We start from the raw sequence: 23,591 nt of genomic DNA on the forward strand, positions 1-23,591 counted from the left end.
GCCACTGCACCGATATGCTTGTCAATCTCACGTTCCATCCTTTCCTCACTCGTGAACAAAACCCCAAGATACTTGAACTCCTCCACCTGGGGTAAGGACTTTCTGCCTTATTTTTAATATTTTTAATTAATTTATAATAATTATTTATTTTTATAATATATTTTAATATATTAGAGAATAAAAATATTTAGGAAAATTAAAACAAATAAAAAGCCCTATATTTCATTAGCTTTATTAAAATTATTAACAACTATTATTATAGACAACAATACAATTACAAATCTAATATTTATGATTGTAAAATCTTTAACATTTGAGCATGAAAGAGAGCTTTTATTTTAGATGGGAATCATCTCTACTGAATTGCTTCGAAATTGAAACCGATTTATAAACCATTCTCTCAGCAAACATCTCGTATGTTCAAATGCATGTTATGAGAGATTCAAACTCTCGACGACCTGGCCTTTAACAAACATACCTGCTTGAGATTGAAGCTGAGAGTCTTGTGTTGAGTCTGGCCACCGAAGCTGATCTCAACTGATGGCAGCTTGTCTTTTTTGGGACGGATTGAGCGCAAGGACTGCACATCCTCCATGGACATCGTCAAACACGCATTCTGCAAAGATTGTGATAGTTTGCATCATCGAAACATCACAGGACACATACTGGACTGTGAGTTAAAGTGTGGCGTACCAGTGTTTTAGGATCGAGGACGGTTATGACTTCATGGTTGACTGCGACCAGGGAAGGCGAAGGACAGCTGCGATGACTGACTTTCTGAGCGGTGAAGATGTCAAAACCAAAGAGAGGCAGCAAACTGACACTTTCTGCAAAGAGAGGAGCAGTGTTGGCTATAATTACACTTATATCAATTCACACAGAGAAGTAATTACTGTTTATTTTAGGTCATTTAATTCTCCGGGGTCTGAGGGGATTTCAGGGTTGTTTGAATGTTTTTGACATGTCTTGACATTTGTGCTTATTTCTTAACCCTTGTGTGCTTTTGGGAGATGTTGTCATCCACTCTGGCGTGATTTTGAGTCTTCATTTGGCCACCACTTTCTCTGTGTTTCAGAAAATGGAATGCTTTTTGGTGACAAATCTTATTTCGGCACATATTTTAGGAAAATTCTTTGAAATTTTTTAAAAACTACACAATACACTGAATATTTACTACCTTTTCATTATGTTAGTGGCTGTTCTTGCCCCATTGACTTCTATTATAATGGCATTTTTTGTTTGCAAAGCCATGACAGCATATAATCGTGCATTCTTGATTGTTGGTGGTTTCCCCTGTTGGGAAGAGGTAACATTTGTCTTTTTTACTGTTGATCATCAGTTTTTGGCTTTTAAATGGAGTTTTATGAAGTATAGTGTGTGTGTGTGTGTGTGTGTGTGTGTGTGTGTGTGTGTGTGTATGAGAGACCTTTGCGCACTTATCTTTATACATCTGAAAAAAATCTAAATAAGCAGCTCAGCTCTCAGAACATTGTAAACATAGTAAGTGTATTTATATAAGCACAATATAATTTGCTGTTATACTCCATAGAACTCCATAAAAAACCCAGAAACCTTTTTGCACAGGCATATCTAAAGGGTTAATGGTGCCAACTGATGATCAACAGTAAAAATGACAAATTTGACCTCTTCCCAACAGGAAAAACCACCAACAATCAAGAATGCATGATGACATGCTGTCAAAATGTCATTATAATGGAAGTCTATGGGGTAAAAACAGCCACCAACATAATGAAAGGGTAGTCAATTTGAACAATACAAAAGTATAACATAATTGGACATGTAAAATCCAAGTATTAGGCACAAACTGTACTACAATAATGTGTGAACAAATAGTACGTATGTGGTTGATTATTAAAAAAAAAAAACATTATATATATATATATATATATATATATATATATATATATATATATATATATATATATATATATATATATATATTATGTGAGGTTTTTAAGTTTTTTAGTTTTAAATCCAATCAAAGCCGTCTTCCAGGTTAGAGAATGTTCTTCCAAAACTATGCAAAAATCATTATGACCACTCTTTCACAAGCAACAATACAATGATTTAAGTTTTTTAAAACAGTGTGAAGGATCATGGGTATAAACCGCCTGTTCCAGTTGCGTACTGCAATGTGCTTGCTTTAAATACAACACATAAATCTAACAATGCTGTATAAATTGAGTCAGAGAAGCAGAATAATTGTATATTTCAGTTATACAAATATATTTTGGAGAATAAATGTATTTTTCAACCTAAAACGTATATATTTATCAAGACGATTGCACAATACATCGACACATGTATGAAATATGATGTCATTGCTTACAAGAGTATATGCAGGAATCAGAGAGTGAAATTCATTACCTTCTAAGACCATTTTTAAGACTCTTTCCATACATTTTAAGACCTTATCACCACTTTAGTTTTCAACCGGAAACACTGAAGAGATTTTAACTTGCAGTATATTTACTAAATATTAATGTAAGAAACTAATCCAAAACTAAAACATTATTCTACTGAATACAAATCTATTAAATCTAGCTAATTCAGGAGGTTGGCACCTACAAAACTGCAGACATAATGATGTTGCCTTGGTTACAGCAGTAAACAAAGCAGCATGATGTCAAATCTAGTAGGATTTCATTGATTTCAATATTTGGATTTCAATATTTTTCAATATTTTTAAATTTAGGATTTCAATATTTTTTAAACAAGACCAAAAGGCCATGTTTGTCTCATAATTACAAGCTTACTTTGAATTGATTATGCACTGAAACTACACAGCATCCTGATATCCGCAGATTTGATTCAGGCAAAATTTAGCATACAACCATACATTGCATAATTAAAAATTATATCAAATTTAATGCCTTGCAAAATAGCATTTAAGACTTTTTAAGACCCTCAAATTTCTCTACATTGATTTATAAACTTTAACTACTTTTTAAGACCCCGTGGACACCCTGGCTTAGAAATGTTTCATGTTTTTATGAATATTATGTTTAAATGAGATAGATTAATTCCCAAAAATACATTCATGCTTTACTTGTTTCAAACCTTTTTGGAAAAAAGAAAAGAAAACAGTTCGAAAAATGTTGGAAACCTGTAACCATTGACTTCCATAGCATTTGTTTTACCTACAATGGATTTTAATGGTTATAAGTTTTCAACTTTCATCAAAATATCATGTTTTGTGTTCAACAGAAGAGATAAAACGGTAAATAAACCATTTGGAAACACTTGAGGGATAGTAAATAGTGAGTAAATGTACACTTTTCGGTGAACCATCCCTTTAAAATGCTTAAAATATTTTTAAAACAAAACCAAAAGGCCATGTTTGTCTCAAATTTGAATAATTACAAGCTTAATTTGTATTGATTATGCACTGAAATGTATAGGCATTTTAGTATTTAGTGAAATAAACTAAATACAAATTGAACACTATGGAAGTCAAAGGTTACCTTTTCCAGCATTCTTCAGTATATCTTGTTTTATGAGGGAAGAAACTCAAACAGGTTTTGAACTAATAAGTAAATGTTGGCAATTAGTGATGATTAATTCGTTTTTTGAAGTAACTTACCCCACACCGGTTATAAGAGTTTGTTTTGGATGTAAAATCATTCATTAAAATGATGTAACAGTAATCTGGGAGCATGTTTGACAGATTTGTTCACTTACTGATAAACCGAGCTTTGGCATCAAGAGGGCTGATGGGGCCTAGGGTTGAAAACTGAGCTCGTATCGTTGCAAGGAGTCTTTCATCAGTGGAATTGAGTCCTTCCATCCGGGGATGATACTGCTTTATCTCAGCACTGACCAGATTTAGAAATAAGAGTGTCAGAGGGGGAAACAATAAATGGATGCAAGTTTCATTTGATATTTTAGAAATCAGGTTGCGTGAGATGTATGAAATTACTTTGAGGGCAGATTATTTAGTCCAAGCGCAAGGTGCTGAAGAGCGGTCAGTTCTGCCACCTGCTGGTAGACTGTAGGACTGTTCGTCGACAGAAACATCCTCCCTTCCAGATAACTGGCCACAAGCTGAAAAACGGAAAGCAGAAAAAAGTGTGTTATGGTCTCAAAGGATGGATTTGATATGATAAAAACTATTAAATTGTTATTATAACAATTATTACAATTATTAGCCCTGCTTTGAATTTTTTTCTTTTTTAAATATTTCCCAAATGATGTTTAACAGAGCAAGGAAATGTTCACAGTATGTCTAACAATATTTTTTCTTCTGGAGAAAGTCTTATTTGTTTTATTTCGGCTAGAATAAAAGCAGTTTTTAATTTTTTTAAAAAACATTTTAAGGTCAATATTATTAGCCCCTTTAAGCTATATTTTTTCCGATAGTCTACAGAACAAACCATGGTTATACAATAACTTGCCTAATTACCCTAACCTGCCTAGTTAACCTAATTAACCTAGTTAAGCCTTTAAATGTCACTTTAAGCTATATAGAAGTGTCTTGAAAAAATCTAGTAAAATATTATTTACTGTCATCATGGCAAAGATAAAATAAATCAGTTATTAGAAATGAGTTTTTAAACTATTATGTTTAGAAATGTGTTGAAAAAAAATCTCTCCGTTAAAAAAATAAACAGGGGGGCTAATAATTAAGAGGGTTTAATAATTCTGACTTCAACTGTATTTATATACAGCCAAGCATTATTCATACTTCTGGCAAATTCTGACAAAATTTTTGTTCAAATTTAAATAAAAGCTGAGAAATATATTTTTTTTCTATAATGATGCCTCTTGTAAATGGTCTTATTATCTGTTGGGAAAATCCTGTGTCATTTCCAGCTAGTCAAAAAAACCTGCTGGGTAAACAAAAGTAACGTTAAGTTAGGATTTCCCAGAAGTATGAATAATTTCAGGCTTGACTGTATACTTACATTAAACGCATTAAAATGTCATTTGTGATGGTATTGCAGATTTTTTTTTACCCCTCGAGAATATTTGATGAATAGAAAGAAAAAATGATATCTATTTAGAATATAAATAGCTTGTAACATGTTTTAAATGTCAATTTTGCACACTTTGATGCTGAGAAAAGGTTCACTGGACTGCAATTTATAATTTTGTTTCACTATTGGTGACATCGTTTTCTAAATTTAAACTAAAAATGTATCAAAATATCAAAGAAGGTGCCATGGTTTTAGACATAATTATATTAATTTTCATTAAAAAAAATAACAAAAGCATGCATTTCAATCTCAAATGGGTGCTTAGCAAAACAAAAAAAGTAAAACAAAAATATATAAGAAAAGGTGTAACACCAAAGCTCCAAAAATATTTAATTTACATACTTTAAAAGGCCATCACAGCATGTAACATTTCAAGTTCACTGTCTCTTCTTCAGACGATTATACAACAGTTCTTTAGAGTTAAGAGATCATTATTTGGTGGAATAAACAACTCAAGAAAAAGAAAAAAAGTTGTTTGACAAAATTCCATTTTCTGAAAAACCACATCTAATAAGCCCAGAGACGATGAAAAATTTCAAGTTGTCTCTTATTGTAGTGTGTATAATATTTGACCCCAGAATGAACTCAAAAGCATCAGTTTTACCAGCTGGTAGTGGAACTCCAGGTAAAGATCATTGCTGAACTGGAGCGGCTGTTTCCAGATCAGTCGTTTAAAGGAGAGGGTGATCGAGCCGTCGTCCAACAGGAAGTCAAACAGATACTCATCCGAGTGAATTGGACGTGTCACATCACCTACAGATGCAGATTCATGTTAAGAACAGGAGAAAATCATAGACTGTTTTAAATATGAGTGATGGGACTAACAGTACATATACAGTATTCGTAACATATGGGTCTTGCCGTTTCAGTTCTGTACCACAGCATGTGCAGAACTTAAAACTTATAGGTTTAAATACATGCTGAAAAAAATAAAGATTCTTTTTCAAATCCCAAGATCAATCTTTTGGTCTTTGCTGTTAAAGCATGACTAAAAGTTAGTGTATATTATAAGTACTAGATATTATATAATGCATCTCCAGTCCAATGTATGTATTATATCCAGATCAATTAATAAATGTCAATCAATTTGAGTAGTTTGGCTCTATTGGTTTTATCACTAGTCACTTCACCTGTTTGGTTTTCTTTTTATCTGTTGAACACAAAATAAATTATTTTGAAAAATGTTTGAAACCATTGATTTCCATAGTATTCTTAGTTTTTGATACTATGAAGGTCAATGATTACGATTTTCTAATGATTCTTCAAATGATCTTCTTTAGTGTTTAACAGAAAATAGAAACTCGCACAGTTTGTTTGCTTTATTTTTATAGCACATTTAAAAACAACAGATGTTGACCAAAGTGCTTTACAAATTCAACCGACACACAAAATCTATACTTGTATATGTAAACAAAGTGAAATTATTTACAATCAAATGCAAGAGACAGAAGATGATTTTTTTAAATGAGATTTAAAAGCACAGAGGGAAGAGCATGACCTGATATAAAAAGGCAAACCATTGCATCGACTAGGGGGATGCAATTTAAAAAGCCCTGTCTTCTTGTTTTAATCGAGACTTGGGAACAACTAGATGAAATTGTTGTGCTGACTGAAAAGGCCTAGATGAAGTAGGACAGTGGAGAAGCTCACCAATGTAAGTAGGTGCAACATACAGTTGAAGTCAGAATTTTTAGCCCCCCATTTGAATTTACTTTTCTTTTTAAAATATTTCTCAAATGATGTTTAACAGAGCAATGACATTTTCACAGTATGTCTGATAATATTTTTTCTTCTGGAGAAAGTCTTATTTGTTTTTTTTCCAGCTAGAATAAAAGCAGTTTTTAATTTTTTAAACACCATTTCAGGGTCAAAATTATTAGCCCCTTTAAGCTATTTTTTTTTTTTGCTAGTTTTCAGAACAAAACAAACCATCGTTATACAATAACTTGCCTAATTACCCTTAGCTTAAGATGTCTTGAAAATATCTAGTAAAATATTATCTACTGTCATCATGGCAAAGATAAAATAAATCAGTTATTACAGATGAGTTATTAAAACTATTATGTGTTGAAAAAAAATCTTCTCTCCATTAAACAGAACTTGGAAAAAAAAAATAATAATTCAGGGGGGCAAATAATTCTGACTTCAACTGTATCTATAGGTTGGGAACCATAGTAAATAGTGAATAATTATCATTCTTTTTAATTTTTTTATATTATTGTATATGGCTCCTATACACAGAAGTTTATAGCTTTATCTCTAATAGACTTCTTTATTCTTAAAAACATTTTATTACAACTGACTCTATTTAAAGCTGTCGCGATTTATTCAGTTAACCAATGTTTGATTAAAATGGAATAAAAATAAGGAATTTTATGTTTAGTTTTCAATTTTGTCGAACCAAAAACCTAGCAAAGCATGATTTTAAAAACAAAACTTTACATTGGTATGGCTTTAGTTTGTCACAATTCATACTATTAACTACTGGCTTATTGCCTGCCTATTATTAAGCTATTAACTGTTTATTAGTAGTTAGAAAGTATGATATAATTCTGCATCAATAATCCTAAATCCTGCCCAAAACCTAAACCAAACTTCAACCTTCTTCCTACTAACTATTAACAAGCAGCTAATTAGCTAGTAGTGTTAGTTAATGGTTTGATAATACTGTGAATTGTGACCTAAACTAAAGTGTTTCCCATACATTTGTCTAATGTAAATATGTTTAAGTGTGCTTAAACATATCAGAGGGCATCTTACCCCCTTTTTTTGCGGCATGGATAGAAAACTCCTTCATTTCAGCTGGATTCATGATGCCCATCTCAGTGCAAAAGTCTTGTACCACCTCAAATGCAACCTACAAACAAACATTAAACCACTACATGTAAACAACACATCATCTTTTAAAACTAAAAGACAGAACAACTCTCCCTCGCTTACACTAAAGCTGCGAATCTTGCAGGCAAACTCGGTTCCACCAGGAAGCATGATGGGTAGCCGACGAGAGTTTCTTCCAACCTGCATATAAAAAAATCATTTCACAATTTACACATTTGACCTCCTCGGCTAAATATCTTTTCTTTCTTATTTGTCTTCTCTTACCAAAATAGCCTCCATCTCAGAATGTGAAGGAATGTGTCTACGTCCTCCGAAAACGAGTGACCGTTGGAGATTCTTTGCACACATATTTGCCAGTTCTATATAAAAATAATATATTCACACAAATCATAACACACAAACACGGCTATTCAAAGCACTGTGTGATCAGGTTATACAGGAAAACAGAAAGAAAAATAAATCATATACAGCGCTCAGCATAAATGGTCCCAACTGGCCCAGCCGGGACTCAAACCTTCTTGCTGTGAGGTGACCGTGCAACCCAGGCTCATTCTGAAAACGTACCGCTATACACATTTCTGGAAAGCGCCAAATATGTCCTAGGAGGTATGTTTTTTGAGTAGGGTGAAGCTGGAGGCCCGGAGACCCAAATGCACACTCAGACCTGCACTTCCAGACCTATTGTTTTCTCATACAGTGCCACCTACTGTTGGGTTGGCAACACATGTGCCTCCATCCACTAGCATGGCACTGCCCTTCACTCAGTGTGATCAATCCTTAATGATTAAAAAATACATGACTGAAAATATTTAAGCAACTGAACAATATCTATTTACAAATACAATTAATAACAATACAAAAGAATTTTTGTGCATTAAATCATAACATAGTATGTTTAATATTTTATATAATAATGTATTCAATCATAGACGTGATATTTTATAGAAGAAAAACAGTGTAAGTCTTCATAATTTTGTGTTTTTTTGCAATTTTTGTGTACGCTTTTTGAGATCTCAGATTTCTCTTGCGAGTGCCATTCGCACCTGCTGTTCTTGCGTAAATCCACCAAAGGCCACTGTCGACTGACTAACTGACTGACCGATGGACTGACCCACCCTCGTCCTTCCCTAAACCCAACCGATAGTGTTTTAAAAAGCACTGATTGACCAGCTCCCACCCACTTCCCTAAACTCAACTAACAGTGTTTTGAAAAGCAATCCAAAAAAAAAAAAATCCATAGCTTGATTTTTACCACATTTTACCACATTCTCACCCTGTTATTTACTTGTTAATAAAATTTCTTCTGTTTTTCTTTTGCCCGCTTTCTGGGACTGTTCTTCACTGGAATCAAACCCCGTCATCCTGGACAACTCCTCTCTGCATCTCAAGTCTGCCAACATATGCTGCAAGCCAGTGGACAAACTGGTAACAGCGGGAAAGCTGTTCTCACAGAGGTAAGTGGTCAGCCACTTGTGCGAAAAGGAAAGGCGTCATACCGCCCCTTAACATTCGTTTTAAAGACAAAATGCAGCCATATGACTTCTGCGATCTCCAGAAATGTATATAGGGCTACGTCTTCAGAATGAGCCTATGTAGCGACTAACTGAGCCACCCCTGAGCCACCCCTAACCCCTAACTGCTAACCCCTGAGCCACCGTGCCAGGGTTCCACGCAATCCCTTCACCTCGTCTCAATGCAAATCGATTAAGTTGACTTAATAGTTTTTACAATTTGAAGTGGATTGAACATAAAACAATTAAGTCCCTAAAAAAAACCTCAAGAATTGTGTTGTTTCAGCTCATTTTAAATAAGTAGTTTGAACAAGCCACAAAAATATATATTTTTTGAGTGTAACATCTTTATAAATAGAGAGATAATACAATTAAATTCAAAAGAGTTGCTATTAAAACATTACAAACTACAAAAGTTTTACAAAATGTAATATTTTTTATGTTTCTCTTAATTTTTACTGTTTATTAACATTTTATTTAATATTTCCCCCAACTTATTCATTTGGATACTCATTTTTGAACTGTGATCTTAGTTTTTTTGTTAGATCTTAGTTTTTTTGAGTTAGATTAGTTCCAGTTTTGGCTTTGGTACTGATTAATATAATGCATTTACACAAATATATTAATATAAAGCATCCTGTAGAAAATATTAATTTAAAAGAGAGATATCTCTGAGGAGTGTACTCGTTTAGGCTGAGCACTGCATGATGTAAACTAGTAGTTGGGTCATTGAAGCAAGTTTGCTCCATAGATATAAATATAAACTGAGTAATTAGTAATTACCTTGAAATGGGTGGTTGGCATCTTGAATGATGGTGTCCAGATGGCGAGTGCAATATGGAAGAAGAGTGTTGGAACAAGGGAAGAATCCAGTCACCAGATTGAACAAACGCCAGCCACGGGTACAGTTCTCCCTAAAAAACAAAAATGAGGAAAAATAGAATCAATTAAAGAATAAATATGATATAAATAATTGTGCTTGTCAAAGATTAATCGCATCCAAAATAAAAAGTTTGTTTTGACTTAATATATGCGTGTATTATATATATATTTATAATGTATGAGTGATACACACACATATAGAAAAAACTTTACAAGCATATTTTATACATTTAAATTTATGTTTAATTTGTATCGGTGGCTCAGTGGTTAGCACTGTCGCCTCACAGCAAGCAGGTCGCTGGTTCGAGCCTCAGCAGGGTAAGATGGCATTTCTGTGTGGAATTTGCATGTTCTCCCCAAGTTGGCGTGGGTTTCCTCTGGGTGCTCCGGTTTCCCCCACAAGTCCAAAACATGCACTATAGGTGAATTGGGTAAGCTAAATTGTCTGTAGTGTATGTGTGTGAATGAGCGTGTATGGGTGTTTCCCAGTGATGTGTTGCAGCTGGAAGAGCATTCGCTGCGTGAAACATATGCTGGATAAGTTGGCGGTTCATTCCGCTGTGGCAACTTCAGATTAATAAAGAAACTAAGTCAAAAAGAAAATGAATGAATGAATTTGTATCAAAAAAAGAACATTTATTGAAATTAAGCATCCATGTGTGTATTTATATATACATAGACACAGTACACACATATATTATGTCAAAACAAACTTTTACTTTGGATGCTATTAACCGTGAACAATTTTTGCCAGCACTAATAAATAATAATATTATATATTTATAATACAAAAAGTTTCTGAAAGAAGCCTATTTTGCTTAAAATTCTAAAATATTGCTACAGTTTGAATTTTCTGCATGATTACTTTAGTCATCAGTGTCACATTATTCAGAAATAAATCTAATATGCTGATATGAGCGGCAAACCGGTGGATTGGTGGTTAGCACTGTTGCCTCATAGCAAGAAGGCAGCTGGTTCAAGTCCCGGCTGGGTCAGTTGGCATTTCTGTGTAGAGTTTGCATGTTCTCCCCCCCGTGTTGGCGTGGGTTTCCTCCGGGTGCTCCGGTTTCCCCCACAGTCCAAAAACGTGCGCTAGAGGTGAATTAAATAAACTATATTGGCAGTAGTGTATGTGTGTGAACGAGTGTGTATGGATGTTTCCCAGTACTGGGTTGCAGCTGGATGGGCATCCGCTGTGTAAAACATATGCTGGATAAGTTGACGGTTCATTCCTCTGTGGCGATCCCTGATGAATAAAGGGACTAAGCCGGAGGAAAATGAATGAATGATATGGGACCACAAAGCAAGTCATAAGTGTCAATTTTGGGAAATTGGCATATATAATTAATCAAAAGGTTGAATAAATAAGCTTTCCATTGATGTATGGTTTGTTATCATAGAACCATTTTTGCCCAAGATACAACTATTTGGAATTTTGGAAATTAAGGATTCAAATATATGTAAATATTCAGAAAATTGCCTTTAAAGTTGTCCAAATTAAATTTTTAGCAATGCATTTTACTAATTAAAACTTACATTTTCCTATATTTACAGAAATAAATGTACAAAATGTCTTCATTGAACATGATGTTTATTTTGACATATCCATAATTTTGATTTATACATTGTTTTGGCTTTTCCCACAAGTATATCTATGCAATATAAGACTGGTTTTAATCCAGTTAGAAAACCATTTTTTAACTAGTACTACTTTTTGCCATGACCATTATGATGACATCATCATTATGATACAATATTCAGGATTCTGTAATGAATAGTTCAAGTTCAAAAACAGCATTGATTTGAAATAGAAGTCTTTTGGAACTAAATACTGTAAATGTTTGATGAATTCAATACATCCTTAAAGGTAAAAAAAAAACTCTCACACTTTATTTTGATGGTATTTGATGGTGTTAGTTTGGGGTAGGGTTAAGTTGACATGTACTTGAAAAGTTTCTTCTATTCAGTTAAATGTCTGTTGAAGGAGCAGTATCAACAGATATTAAGCAGACAGTCTACTAATACTCAAATGGACCGTCAGAATAAAGTGTTACAAAACTACTGTACACAAATGATCACTCACTTGAGTCGATGTTTGGTGGTCTGCTTGATGACCTGACAGTAAAGCTCATCCCTCAGGAACTCCTTCTCTTTTCCCAGCTAAATCAAAACCACAAGTTTCAGTGTTAAATATGTAGAGATTCGCAATAGTTCTCTAATTGCTATAGGTGTTTTTTAAGCTGACCTGCAAAATGAAGTTAACACAGTCCCCTTCTGTCTGATTTTTCTTCATAGGCTGATCCAACATAAACTGCATCAAAACTGAGGAAAGGATTCTTGTGTTAAATATTTGCTTTCTGGAATGCTTGATTCTGCCTGTCTGTCATTAGCTTGGTCATACTGACAACTAAGTATAAAAACTGCATTCCCAGCCTTCATTCATATTTATTTATCTATTAATATTTATATTTTACTTACTTTTAAAAGTAATAATGTTACAATTTTGAGTCACTTAATAAAGTAATTTAAAGTGTGTTATGATTTTTTTTATCTCGGCTAGCTTAAGATTGTAGTATATTAATTTAAAAAATAAATGTTCCTAACATTGTTGATTTAATAATTTGGAATAAAAAAATAAATAAAAAATAAAAATAATAAATAAAAAATAAAAATAAAAATAAAAAATAAAAAATAAAAAATAAAAAAATAAAATAAAATAAAACAAAATAAAATAAAATAAAATAAAATAAAATAAAATAAAATAAAAAATAATAATAATAATAAAATAAAAAAATAATAAATAAATAAAAAATAATAATAAAAATAAATAATAATAATAATAAAAATAAATAAATAAATAAATAAAATTAATAAATAAATAAATAAAACATTAACATTAAGTCTAATTAACATTGTGGCTAAATTTGTTCACTTACCCATGAAGCTTTGCGCACCCAGGCGAGTGAGTTCACTGTCTGAGAAAAGGATCAGCGATTCCTGAATGGGATTCTAATAACACAAAACACAAAGCAAACCAAAACAATCAAACAAATCATTAGATCCCAAAATACACAGAGAATAAGATAAGCAAACTTACAGGAGTGTATTCCACCATCTCATTAAGATTTCTCATGTTACCTCTAAGAAAACAGAAACAAAAATCAACATTCAGAGGAGTTTGTGAAGTACAATGCAAGGTTATTATATATATTTCCAGAGGTCTTCACCTGTTGATAGCTACTGTGAAGAACTTGCTGGCGAACTCCGTCATGATAAACTGCTCACGTTCTGGTTCAGATCTCTGGATTGAGGCCACTTCCACACTGTATTCACTGCCACCGGCCACTGAACGGGCACCAGACATGTTGTAGATGGACCCATTTGTTTGTGTGTTGGTTTCAGCAACATTTGCAGGCATATTATTGATGGAGCCATTGGATGGTACGATGCGGGAAGAGCTGGTGACTCTCATACTCTTTTTCCGTTCCAGCTGTCGGTCCATATTGCTGCTGTGGTAATCTGGTGGAGCACAAGGCTGAGTGACATCCACTGGGAAGAGTCCCGAACGGCCTCCACTCGAACCAAACATCCATCCTGAAAAGGCAACAGTAAACCCATATCAGGTCTTGTACTGTACAATAAACAGGTTTGAGCCCCCCTAATTAATGCTTGATACCCCTGAAGAACGTCAAAACAAGATGCGTAGGGGGTCAGCCATTAAAATAGTGCAAAATAAACTCTGTAAAAGAATAGTAATAATACCAATAATAAGTTAATATAAATATAAATACATTGATTAGGGAGACTGGATGATGGATGGTATTGTTGGGTCTTTATTGGGTTTAAGGGGGAGTGAAATTATGGCTGTGTTCATGGTTTCAGTCAGTTGAGATTTTTTTAGTTTTGATTCATTTAACATTTGGGTAAAGTATTTGTAGAGTATAAAGTATTTGTAGACATGGTGCTTTGTTGTTTGGACTGAGTTTAAGAGCATTACAAATGTCATGTTCTGTTAGAGGGATTCTAGAGTTATTATTTAATTTTCTCTGAGATAAATTAATATGTGATTTTCTCATTATATAGATTTTTTTAACCTGCAGATTTCAGATTTTTTAAATGGTGGTATCTACCAATCCTACCCAAATTTTCTCTATTCTACCCTATCTTGTCTTACTCTACCATACCCTACCCTATCCTATCTTATTCTACCCTACCCTATCCTATGCTATCCTATTCTACCCTACCCTATCCTATCCTACCCTATCTTTTTCTACCCTACCGTATCCTACTCTACCCTACACTACCCAAATTTACCCTACCCTATCCTATTGTACCCTATCCTACCTTACGCTACCCTATCCTACCCTATACTACCCTACCCTATCCTACCCTATCTTACCCTGTCACATCCTACCCTACCCTATCCTATCCTATCAACCGAGATAAACGGAGGTCAGAGCCAGCTCCAAGTGGGCTGTACAAACCTGGAGCTTTTGTTTATTTAATGTCCTGTACATCACACGGAGTCCAATATTGTGCTTTATGAATGTCTACACCTACCCCAACCCTAAACCCAAGCTCACAGTAACCTGTTGTGTTTTATTAATGTCTACAGCTTCCCAAACCCTAAACCCAACCTCACAGTAACCTGATATGTTTTATTAATGTTTACTCCACCTACACCACCAAATGCCAACCTACTTGTGGCGTAAGGCCCTCCGACTTTGAGGTCACCCAAACTACTTAAGGTGTATTCCCTCCCACTTGGAGGTCTAAAGGCTGCAGCAATACCTACTAGATCCTACCTCATCCTACCCAACCCTACTTTACCCTACCCTACCCTACCCTACCCTACCCTAACTTATTATAATTTATTCAGCATTCAGGTGATGTATAAATCTTTTAAACTGACACTTATGACTGGTTTCCAGAGTGACATATTAGCTTAAAACCCTTATGTATATCCACAGTCCTCATCTGAAAAGGTTTTCTCACACTTTCTTCTTACCATCCTTGAGTCCGTCCATGTTCAGGAGTTTAATGGCATCACCTCTGTGGAAGCTCAGCAAGCTCTTGTCATCTGTTACATAGCTTTTCACCGCGATCACATACTCTGAGTTCTGCAAATGGAAAAGAAAGGGAATTGTATTCTTTATAATAGCATGGTCTGTGCTTCATACATCACTACAATACTTAAAACTGTAACCCGCGTTAACTCTTTTAAATGAAAGAGAAAAGTTAAACCAATAGCAATTGTTCCAACTTTGAAAGACGGTTGTGCATTTCCAAAACAAGGAACAAAATATACTATGGAACTCAGTGGCTGCTCCTTTCCAACAATATTCAGAATACTTTGTTTTGTTTTCTACAGAATAAAGAAACTCAAACAGGTTTGGAACAAGTGTAGGGTGAGTAAATGATGATGACAGTATTTTAAATTTTTGGGTGAACTGTTCCTTTAAATCTAGAATAAAGGCAGTGAATAAACTGAATGAAGGCACCTTAATCAGCTCCATGAGGAAGAGGCGAATAACAGCAGCGATTTGTGGTGCCTGTTGGGAATGCAGTTCCAATTCCTCACTGCTCAGAGTGATCACAACTTTACCGGTCCCTTTCTGCTGTACTGACAACACCAGTGAATAACTGAGAAGTAAAATACATGGTCATACAAACTGCAACAGTATAGATTGTTATTGTTAAATAAATTACTGCTAAATTTGTTTTGTTTAGTTTTAACAAATCAGCAAACATTAGATATACTGTTCAATAGAGACATCTATTTAAAATGAAAACAGAATACATACAGTATACGCAGCAAACAATCAGGTTCCAGAAGTAAAAACTCTCCTTAATGAAACATAGGGACTTTTAACAATAACTGATAAACCTTTAAAGAAAGACCTTTATCAGCTTTGAGGTTGTTAAAGAGATAATTCACTCGAAAAGGAAACACCATTACACACTATTAACTCACTCTCAAGTGTTTTTTTTTTCTGTTGTTGAACACAAATTAAGATATTTTGAAGAATGTTGGAAGCTGGTAGCCATTGACGTCCATAGTAGGAATCAAAAACACTATGGAAGTATAATACTACCCAACATTCTTTATTTGTGTTCATGATATTTACATTAGATGTCGCCTACGCTATTGTTGTCTATTGGAAGGAATGCGTCAATAGAACTGCCATTTTAGTACAGGGTAGTGCTCCTTTAAAATGAATGTGGGACCAAGCAATGGAGGACTGGCCATCCAGAGCCAGAGTTATATACATGTATATACATATATCTATGATTGGGAGTTTTCCCGGTGGTCAGTATACAAATATTTCTTTAAATTGCGAAAATAAAAATTTTACATCACTTTTCTACATCGATGGATAAGTGACTGTACGAGAATTGCAGAAAAAGAGTGTGGATGGTAATGTATTATCCTTCCTCCGTGTTAAATTTGATCTAATCCATGTCCTGAAACACACCCCCTCTCCTGCTTTCACTTCTAATTCTAATGGAGGGAGCAATTCGTTTGTGAATGAATCTCCGTTATGAACGATTCATGTGAACCATCGATATCCCTGCATCTCAATGTGCACATCGCTCTTTCTGATCTAAATGGTATTTAATATTTGTCATATTCAATAATTTAGGGTGGACAGTATGCACATAGAGGCGCAGGTACTGTTGTGTTATCAGGCACCCTTATAAGTTACTTCAAAAACTAGCCGTTACTTCATTTAGCCGACAATACAAGTAATACAAATAATACAAGTTTCTGGCACCGCAGCGTCTTGTTGTCATGTTTCATTTACATTGTTTGCTGATTTTATTCAACACAACAAGCATAAGCCAAGTATTTAGAGCAGGTGAGTGCTACTTTGCCTTATGGTCAATGCAGTAAGAGACTGTATCATCATCAATAACGTGACTTGTTGAGCACAAAAGTTCGTAACATACAAAAACTTAAAAAACAAAATGTTACCTATGAAATGTTCTGCCTTTGTGATTTGTTTTCTTTGTTTGCTCGTTACTACAGTCGTACACAGCGCTAAAGTCCAGCATCTTCACATTGGCTTTGGTCTTGACTGGTGCAGTTGAATAACATTTGTCCTGGGAGCACTGTACAAATGTGGCGGCGCTAATAACGCATGCTCAGGGTCCGTATGCAATATCTAGTGTATATATATCTATGATTTGTATTAAACAGAAGAAAGAAACTCAAAACAGTTTTGAATAAGTGAAGAGTAAGTGATTTTGTGAAAATTTGTAAGCGATTATTCATTTTTGTGTGAACTATCCCTTTAAATGGTTTTGTTAAACCCATCTGTTCGCATGACCTTATCTTCACCCACTTCCATGAAGCCCCACAAATTATATAAGGAAGTATATCTATAATAAATATTTGCTTATTTAACTTTCTCTGTTGTTTTTAATGTGTCATTTACAATGCTTTATGGGATTGCAGTTGTTCTCCCTCATTGAAGCCTGTCACTAGAAAACCTTTGTCTTTTTATCTGATTTTTGCATTTCTGATTTCCTTGCTTTAAATCTTTGCTCCATCTGGCCTAGTGAATTCCTGTGGTAAAAATACTTCCAGAAAACAAGAGTGGCTGCTTATAAAAAACATTTGCCATGACAGGGAGTAATCGAAATTAAAAACTGTTTAAATTGCAATGTAAAATTCCTTAACTGTAAAAAAAAAAAAAAAAAAAATCACAATATCACAGTATTTTAATCAAATGAACACAGTCTCGGTGAGACTTAAAAACATCCTACTGACCCCAAAGTACAGTAAATAAGTTAACAGTCTAAAGAAGTCATTGGGAAATTGAAGACAATATGTTCTGTACCTAAAGCTGTGGAGCACTTTGAGGTGTTTGGGGTTTATTCCTGAAGCTCTGGCAACCTTCAGCAATCTGATTCCTCTATGAGAAACTCCCAGCATCTGAGCATCTCCTCCATTCCCAACCTGAGGAAGCGTGCATGCAAAAACACTTCAGCTCACTTCCATTTCATCATGCATGTTTATGTGCATTACTGTATATCAGGACAAGTGTTTCACCTTCACATTAAAGAGACGTGCAAAGTAGTTGGACCAGTTGTCTCTCGCTGCCATGATGATTCTTTTCTTCATAGCATCATCTAAAGATCTGATATTGGTTCCAATATGGAAGCTCGCTGATGATGACGATGGCAAATAGAAATGCAAATAAACTAAACTGAATTCTCTAACTGAATTATGCTTAGACTGATCAGATTATGAATCTGTCATACCCAACAGGTCTTTCATTTTACGCCGTTCCTCACGTGAAATCCTCAGACAAGAATCAGAGTAAGTGTCTCGCATGATCTAAAAAACAGTGGGAGAAACTATAACATCTTAATTTTAAACGTTAGCACTTAATAAAGATCCCAAAGTAATCAAACCAAGCAATGGCATTTGCTACTGACCTGCTCACAGAGTAAATTAAGGGAGTACGGGTGGTTGAATTTTTCCCTGGGATAAAACAGCTGGGTTCAAAACAAAACAAATACAATGAGTTGACGTTAGTAAGCCAGAAAAAGCTGCACGAGTCACATAAAGCAACATCTCTTGGCTTAGTTACCTCCTTGCGAAGGAACAGTTTGCCAGGCATACTGGGATATGAAAAGTAGACGCTGGCTGAGAATTTGTGCAACTGGGAGCGAACGCTCTCCTCCTCTGCCATCCTGTTGAGCTGATCTTTAGAAACACACATAAATGCATAAGATTAAATAAGCAAAGGCATAGCTTGTTGCAAATCCGATGCACTTCCAACTGAAATTGGATATAGAGTAGGGGCTGGGCTTTCTTCTGCACATCATTCTCTCATGACAAATTTGTATATAATAATAGGCAATTCCTGTTGATCTGCACCTTCTGAACTGTCCAACTTTTAAATTATGAATACACTTATGTAGAAGTTTAAGTGTGCTACAGTTTATTTTAAAAAGGTTTATAATATAAAAATGTATAATAAAGTATATTAGTATGTCAATGTAACACACAGTCTGGAGTTGAAAATTCCATTGTGACACCTAAAAGGGTCTGAGTTCGTTCTACCTGAGTTTATGACACCTGGGGCCAGCAAGTCTGCTGGTGAAAGTCACTCTGTGACATCCTATCTACCAAAATGCTAGCCAGAGTTAGAGTTGTCCTGTCTTCAAAGACATTCCAAAGAAAAAAAACCTCCATCCTGACACACACACACACACACACACACCCAAAGACACACTCTGTTGAAATGGACTCATTAGAAATCTCAAAATTTAGCCCAATGTACATGTGTTTGTAAACTTTTGTATTCTCTTCCTTAATTTCACCTTTAACTCTTACACTGGTATATGCTTTTTTCAAGACATTAGACAAACTAAAAATGCATATTTTATGTTTTATGTATTTCTAAAATAGTCATGTTTGGTCTCCTTCCACAACTCACGATCTAGGACATAGAATGATAACTTGTATGCTTGGTGTAGTTTCAAACCATGAGTTAAAGTTTCGTCTGTCTGTCTTGGGACTGTACACACCAGCGAGGAGAACAAAGAACGTTTCCTGCGCGACTTTTCCTCTATCGCCATTGATAGCGAGGCTTTTATACTTGATGCGTTCGCCGTTGAGATTTGTTTTTTAAATGACAGGGATCAGAAAAAAATCAGACGTAGGAAGTTTCTGGAACTACGTCATAGTATTAATATAATTCTAGATTTTTTACACTAATTATTTTTATTATTTATTTGAATGATTATAAAGATTTTTATAACTAATCAAGATTTTTTTTTTAATCAAACATTGATGCATCACTTGCTTTTGTGCATATCTCGGACAGTTCTACCTATCAAAGTGTATTAAAATATTAATGTCAATGGATCATGGGTTGCTCTACAAATATATATCTTAATATGGTAAGAATAAAAGGAAAAAAAGTCCACTTAATAAAAAATACTGAAGGTTTTTTGAAGCCACTCCACAATTCACACATCACTGTCTGGCTAGTTTGTGTCCTCTACATATATGCTAAAAAGGCAATAATGGTTCAACATTCGTGACCATTATCACCAATAAAGCCTAGAAAACAGGGCATCTGTATATTTTAAAGTGATAGGTTCAAATATTCTTTTCCAGTTATCAAAGAAATAATTTGTTAAATCATTTTAGTTTTGAAGCTATTAAATTGTTTTGAATTCCATATTGTAATAAATACAATCAGTGTAAAACTTATGAATAGTGGAAAAATATATTCTGTAATTGTGTATTAAAATGACCTGGGTCTCTACTTTTTCCATGGCCTCTCTTTTTGGCTTTAACAAACTAATACCTTAAGTTTTTCTAAACCTTTTACAAAAAATTGCAATTTCTACCCAAGAATTACTGGCCATCTGGTTATCCCTACGATCATGCACGGACGGATCATAAAGATGTCTGTACAGACGTACCAAAATCTCTTTAAAGTGATTCTTATTCAACTTAAATAAAACACGTTTGCTCGAAAAAAATTTTTCGGAGGCTCCGCCAGCTGAAAGCATGTCACGCGCACCCAAAGCGATGATGTCACATTGGCCATGCGCACTCAAGCAAAGTAGCGGACGCGTCAAGTATAAACCAGCCTAAACGGTAAGAGGGGCATGGTTAAGAATATTGATATAAAGTTGCTATGGAAGCCCTCAGGTTGACGTCAACAAAAGGATGGTCATTCCAAACACGAAAGCAAATTGTTTGATTACCAAAACAAACTTTCTCTTCAGTGGATTTACTTGCACAAATAATTAACTTATTTTAAGAATAATGTGAACTATCAAAATAAACATTGTAAATTTTGATTTCGGGCAGCACGATAGCTCAGTGGTTAGCACTGTTGCCTCAGAGCAAGAAGGTCACTGGTTCAAGTCCCGGCTGGGCCAGTTGCCGTTTATTTATTGGATTAACTAAATTGGCCATAGTGTAAGAGTGTGTGTGTGTGAATGTGAGAGTGTATGGGTGTTTCCCAGTAATGGGTTGCAGCTGGAAGGGCATCCGCTGCATAAAACATATGCCGGAATAGTTGGCGGTTCATTCTGCTGTGCCGACCCATGATAAATAAGGGACTAAGCCGAAGGAAAATGAATAAATGAATTTTGATTTCACTTGGACTTTAAGGACAATTATATCATCACGCAAACCTGTTTTTGTGTCTCTCTTTAAATGTAAATGAGTTTTCAGTCCCCGCCTCCTTTTCAAAAGAGGGCGGAATCTTTTCAAAAAGCAACAATATACACTAAAGAACATTAAAAGTGAATAAAAGACCCCTTTTAGAAATATCTGACCAACTACATACACTGCATTTACAGATGCACTATACTGAATGTTATGCAAATGTCTTACTGAGAGCAGGTGCAGGCTGTAGCGGTGGGTCAGGGATGCGGGGCGGTGGAGGAGGGATGGATTCACGAACACGAGGCAGAGGCTGAGAGCGCTGAGAACCGAAGAGATCAGCTAGCGAAAGCTGCTTCTGTTTCATGCTATTGGAGATGGAGCGAGGTCCACGGGACTCAAGCTGCTGAGGGGGTGAAGGGGGCTTCTCTACCCACTGTTTCTGCAGCACAAACACATACAAAAGTTACAGTCAACTTCTGCATCCTCAGATTATGAATTAAGGACAAAGCATGATATTATGGCATCTCGTTTAGTTCAATATCGTCTACCTTCTGATGACTGACAGGGCCCTGAGATTTGAGAATGGCTAGTGCCTCGTCTTTGGGGTCATTTTTCTTTAGAAATTGTTTGGCTGGAACCCTGTGAAGAACAAAGTCTTCAATTTTATATGTTTAAATATCTGGAAATCAAAGTTAAAAAATGTCAAGAAACATAACAATATGCAAGCATTCAGTTACAGCAGAGACTGTATCAAATCAACAAAACTCGTAGTTTGCAATCTATATTATTTATCTATGTTTTTTTCTGTTGAACACAAATAGCTTTTTTAAAGGATGTTGGCAACTTTCACCCATTGACTTCTAGAGTAGGAAATAAAGGCACTGTTACTACTATAATATATACGTAATGCAAAAGAACACAGCAAGAAAAAGAATTATGCCAGATTTGATTTTATCTTTGGGCAATGGGAGAGCTACATTAATTAGAGTTGATTTGTGGCCCACCTGACAGGCTCGTAGGCTTTAGGTTCTGGATTGGGCCGGTTTTGGTACTGCTTAATGATTTCTCTTATGTTACTGGTTGGCTCTGGTTTAGGAGATGTGGGTTCTGGAGATGCTCGTCGAGATTCTTGGACTTGAGGAATTTCTGGGAGAGGTTTAACTGTGAAAAAAGAAGTTTTCAGGTATAGTTTATTTTGTATGATGACTGTATATAACAGAGGAAACACTGAAATCAGTTATACCTCATTTTGGAATATTTTTTGACTCAGAAGATATAAACATTTAAAATTTTTTTTTGTACCTTCAAAATACACATTGTTAAAATATATTTAGCTTTTATGTCACACTTTTGGTAATTAATTTTATTTGTAATGATGTCGTTTTTTGATGATTTAGCAGAAAAAAATAAACGTCTGACCTTGAGTCTTTCCTGGAGGTGGTGATTTGGGTTTGGACACCGGTGGATTGGCATAAATCAGTGGCTTCGCAACCTTTGGCGCAGGCTTTGGCCGTGTGTCTGACGTACCTTTGATGCACAAAGGTAGTGAAAATCTTTAATGCCATTTTGCCTTAATTGAGCAGTTTTAAGGATTCAGATATGCACACTCACCAATCTTTTGAAAAAAATCCCTCTTTTCTTTGAAAGACCCGTGATCTTCTGGGGCCCTAAGATCCCTCTCAGTCACAGGCTGGGACTTAAAGAACACATTAAGATTTAAAGAGTTGAAACAATCAATCACTATATAGTGCTCAGCATATATGAGTACACCCCATTTTGAAAATGAATATTTTTGTCTATTTTTCAGTGAATATAGCTCATATATTTTGGTGCATTTAACAAAACAGATTTATTAAACAGATATATTTATTAAAATAATATTTCAGTCACCAAACATATTTAGAAATGAAAAGATAATACATTTAAATTCATGCAAAATATTGCAAAAAAAAAAAAAAAAAAGAAAAATACAAACTACAACATTTCAACAGAATTGTATATATTTTTTGTTTCTCTTGATTTTTTCTCTTTTTAAAATGCACATTTTTTTAAGGGAGTAACTTCTGTTAGACTGTAAACAGCAATCAGTGTAGTCAGTGTTTTGAAAAAAAAAGGTTCATTATTCTCCTCACTGTTCATCCATCTGATATTAAAAAGAAAACTTCTTAGAATTAACAAATTAGTATGAATTACACCAAAAATTCAAAACAAGTGAAA

The 23,591-nt window shown here is 34.7% G+C and overlaps 1 protein-coding gene across 1 annotated transcript in view; it reads right to left on the reverse strand.

Moving 5' to 3' along the window:
• The window catches only part of LOC130238098 (unconventional myosin-XV-like), an 80,678-nt gene that overhangs the window by 2,060 nt on the left and 55,027 nt on the right, over window positions 1-23,591 (reverse strand). The window contains exons 38-63 of the mRNA XM_056469007.1: window positions 22,986-23,070; window positions 22,794-22,901; window positions 22,379-22,535; window positions 21,923-22,013; window positions 21,603-21,813; window positions 18,829-18,944; window positions 18,674-18,733; window positions 18,497-18,572; window positions 18,285-18,400; window positions 18,073-18,191; window positions 15,730-15,871; window positions 15,237-15,348; window positions 13,456-13,822; window positions 13,326-13,368; window positions 13,165-13,237; window positions 12,474-12,550; window positions 12,312-12,388; window positions 10,130-10,260; window positions 8,100-8,194; window positions 7,938-8,015; window positions 7,758-7,854; window positions 5,602-5,750; window positions 3,941-4,065; window positions 3,703-3,836; window positions 694-827; window positions 479-616 (exon numbers count right to left, since the gene is read on the reverse strand). Coding sequence (XP_056324982.1) covers window positions 479-616; window positions 694-827; window positions 3,703-3,836; window positions 3,941-4,065; window positions 5,602-5,750; window positions 7,758-7,854; window positions 7,938-8,015; window positions 8,100-8,194; window positions 10,130-10,260; window positions 12,312-12,388; window positions 12,474-12,550; window positions 13,165-13,237; window positions 13,326-13,368; window positions 13,456-13,822; window positions 15,237-15,348; window positions 15,730-15,871; window positions 18,073-18,191; window positions 18,285-18,400; window positions 18,497-18,572; window positions 18,674-18,733; window positions 18,829-18,944; window positions 21,603-21,813; window positions 21,923-22,013; window positions 22,379-22,535; window positions 22,794-22,901; window positions 22,986-23,070 — 3,111 coding nt within the window. The remainder of the gene's footprint in view (window positions 1-478; window positions 617-693; window positions 828-3,702; window positions 3,837-3,940; window positions 4,066-5,601; window positions 5,751-7,757; window positions 7,855-7,937; window positions 8,016-8,099; window positions 8,195-10,129; window positions 10,261-12,311; window positions 12,389-12,473; window positions 12,551-13,164; window positions 13,238-13,325; window positions 13,369-13,455; window positions 13,823-15,236; window positions 15,349-15,729; window positions 15,872-18,072; window positions 18,192-18,284; window positions 18,401-18,496; window positions 18,573-18,673; window positions 18,734-18,828; window positions 18,945-21,602; window positions 21,814-21,922; window positions 22,014-22,378; window positions 22,536-22,793; window positions 22,902-22,985; window positions 23,071-23,591) is intronic.

Source organism: Danio aesculapii, chromosome 12, assembly GCF_903798145.1.
Source record: "Danio aesculapii chromosome 12, fDanAes4.1, whole genome shotgun sequence".
Lineage (NCBI taxonomy): Eukaryota > Metazoa > Chordata > Actinopteri > Cypriniformes > Danionidae > Danio > Danio aesculapii.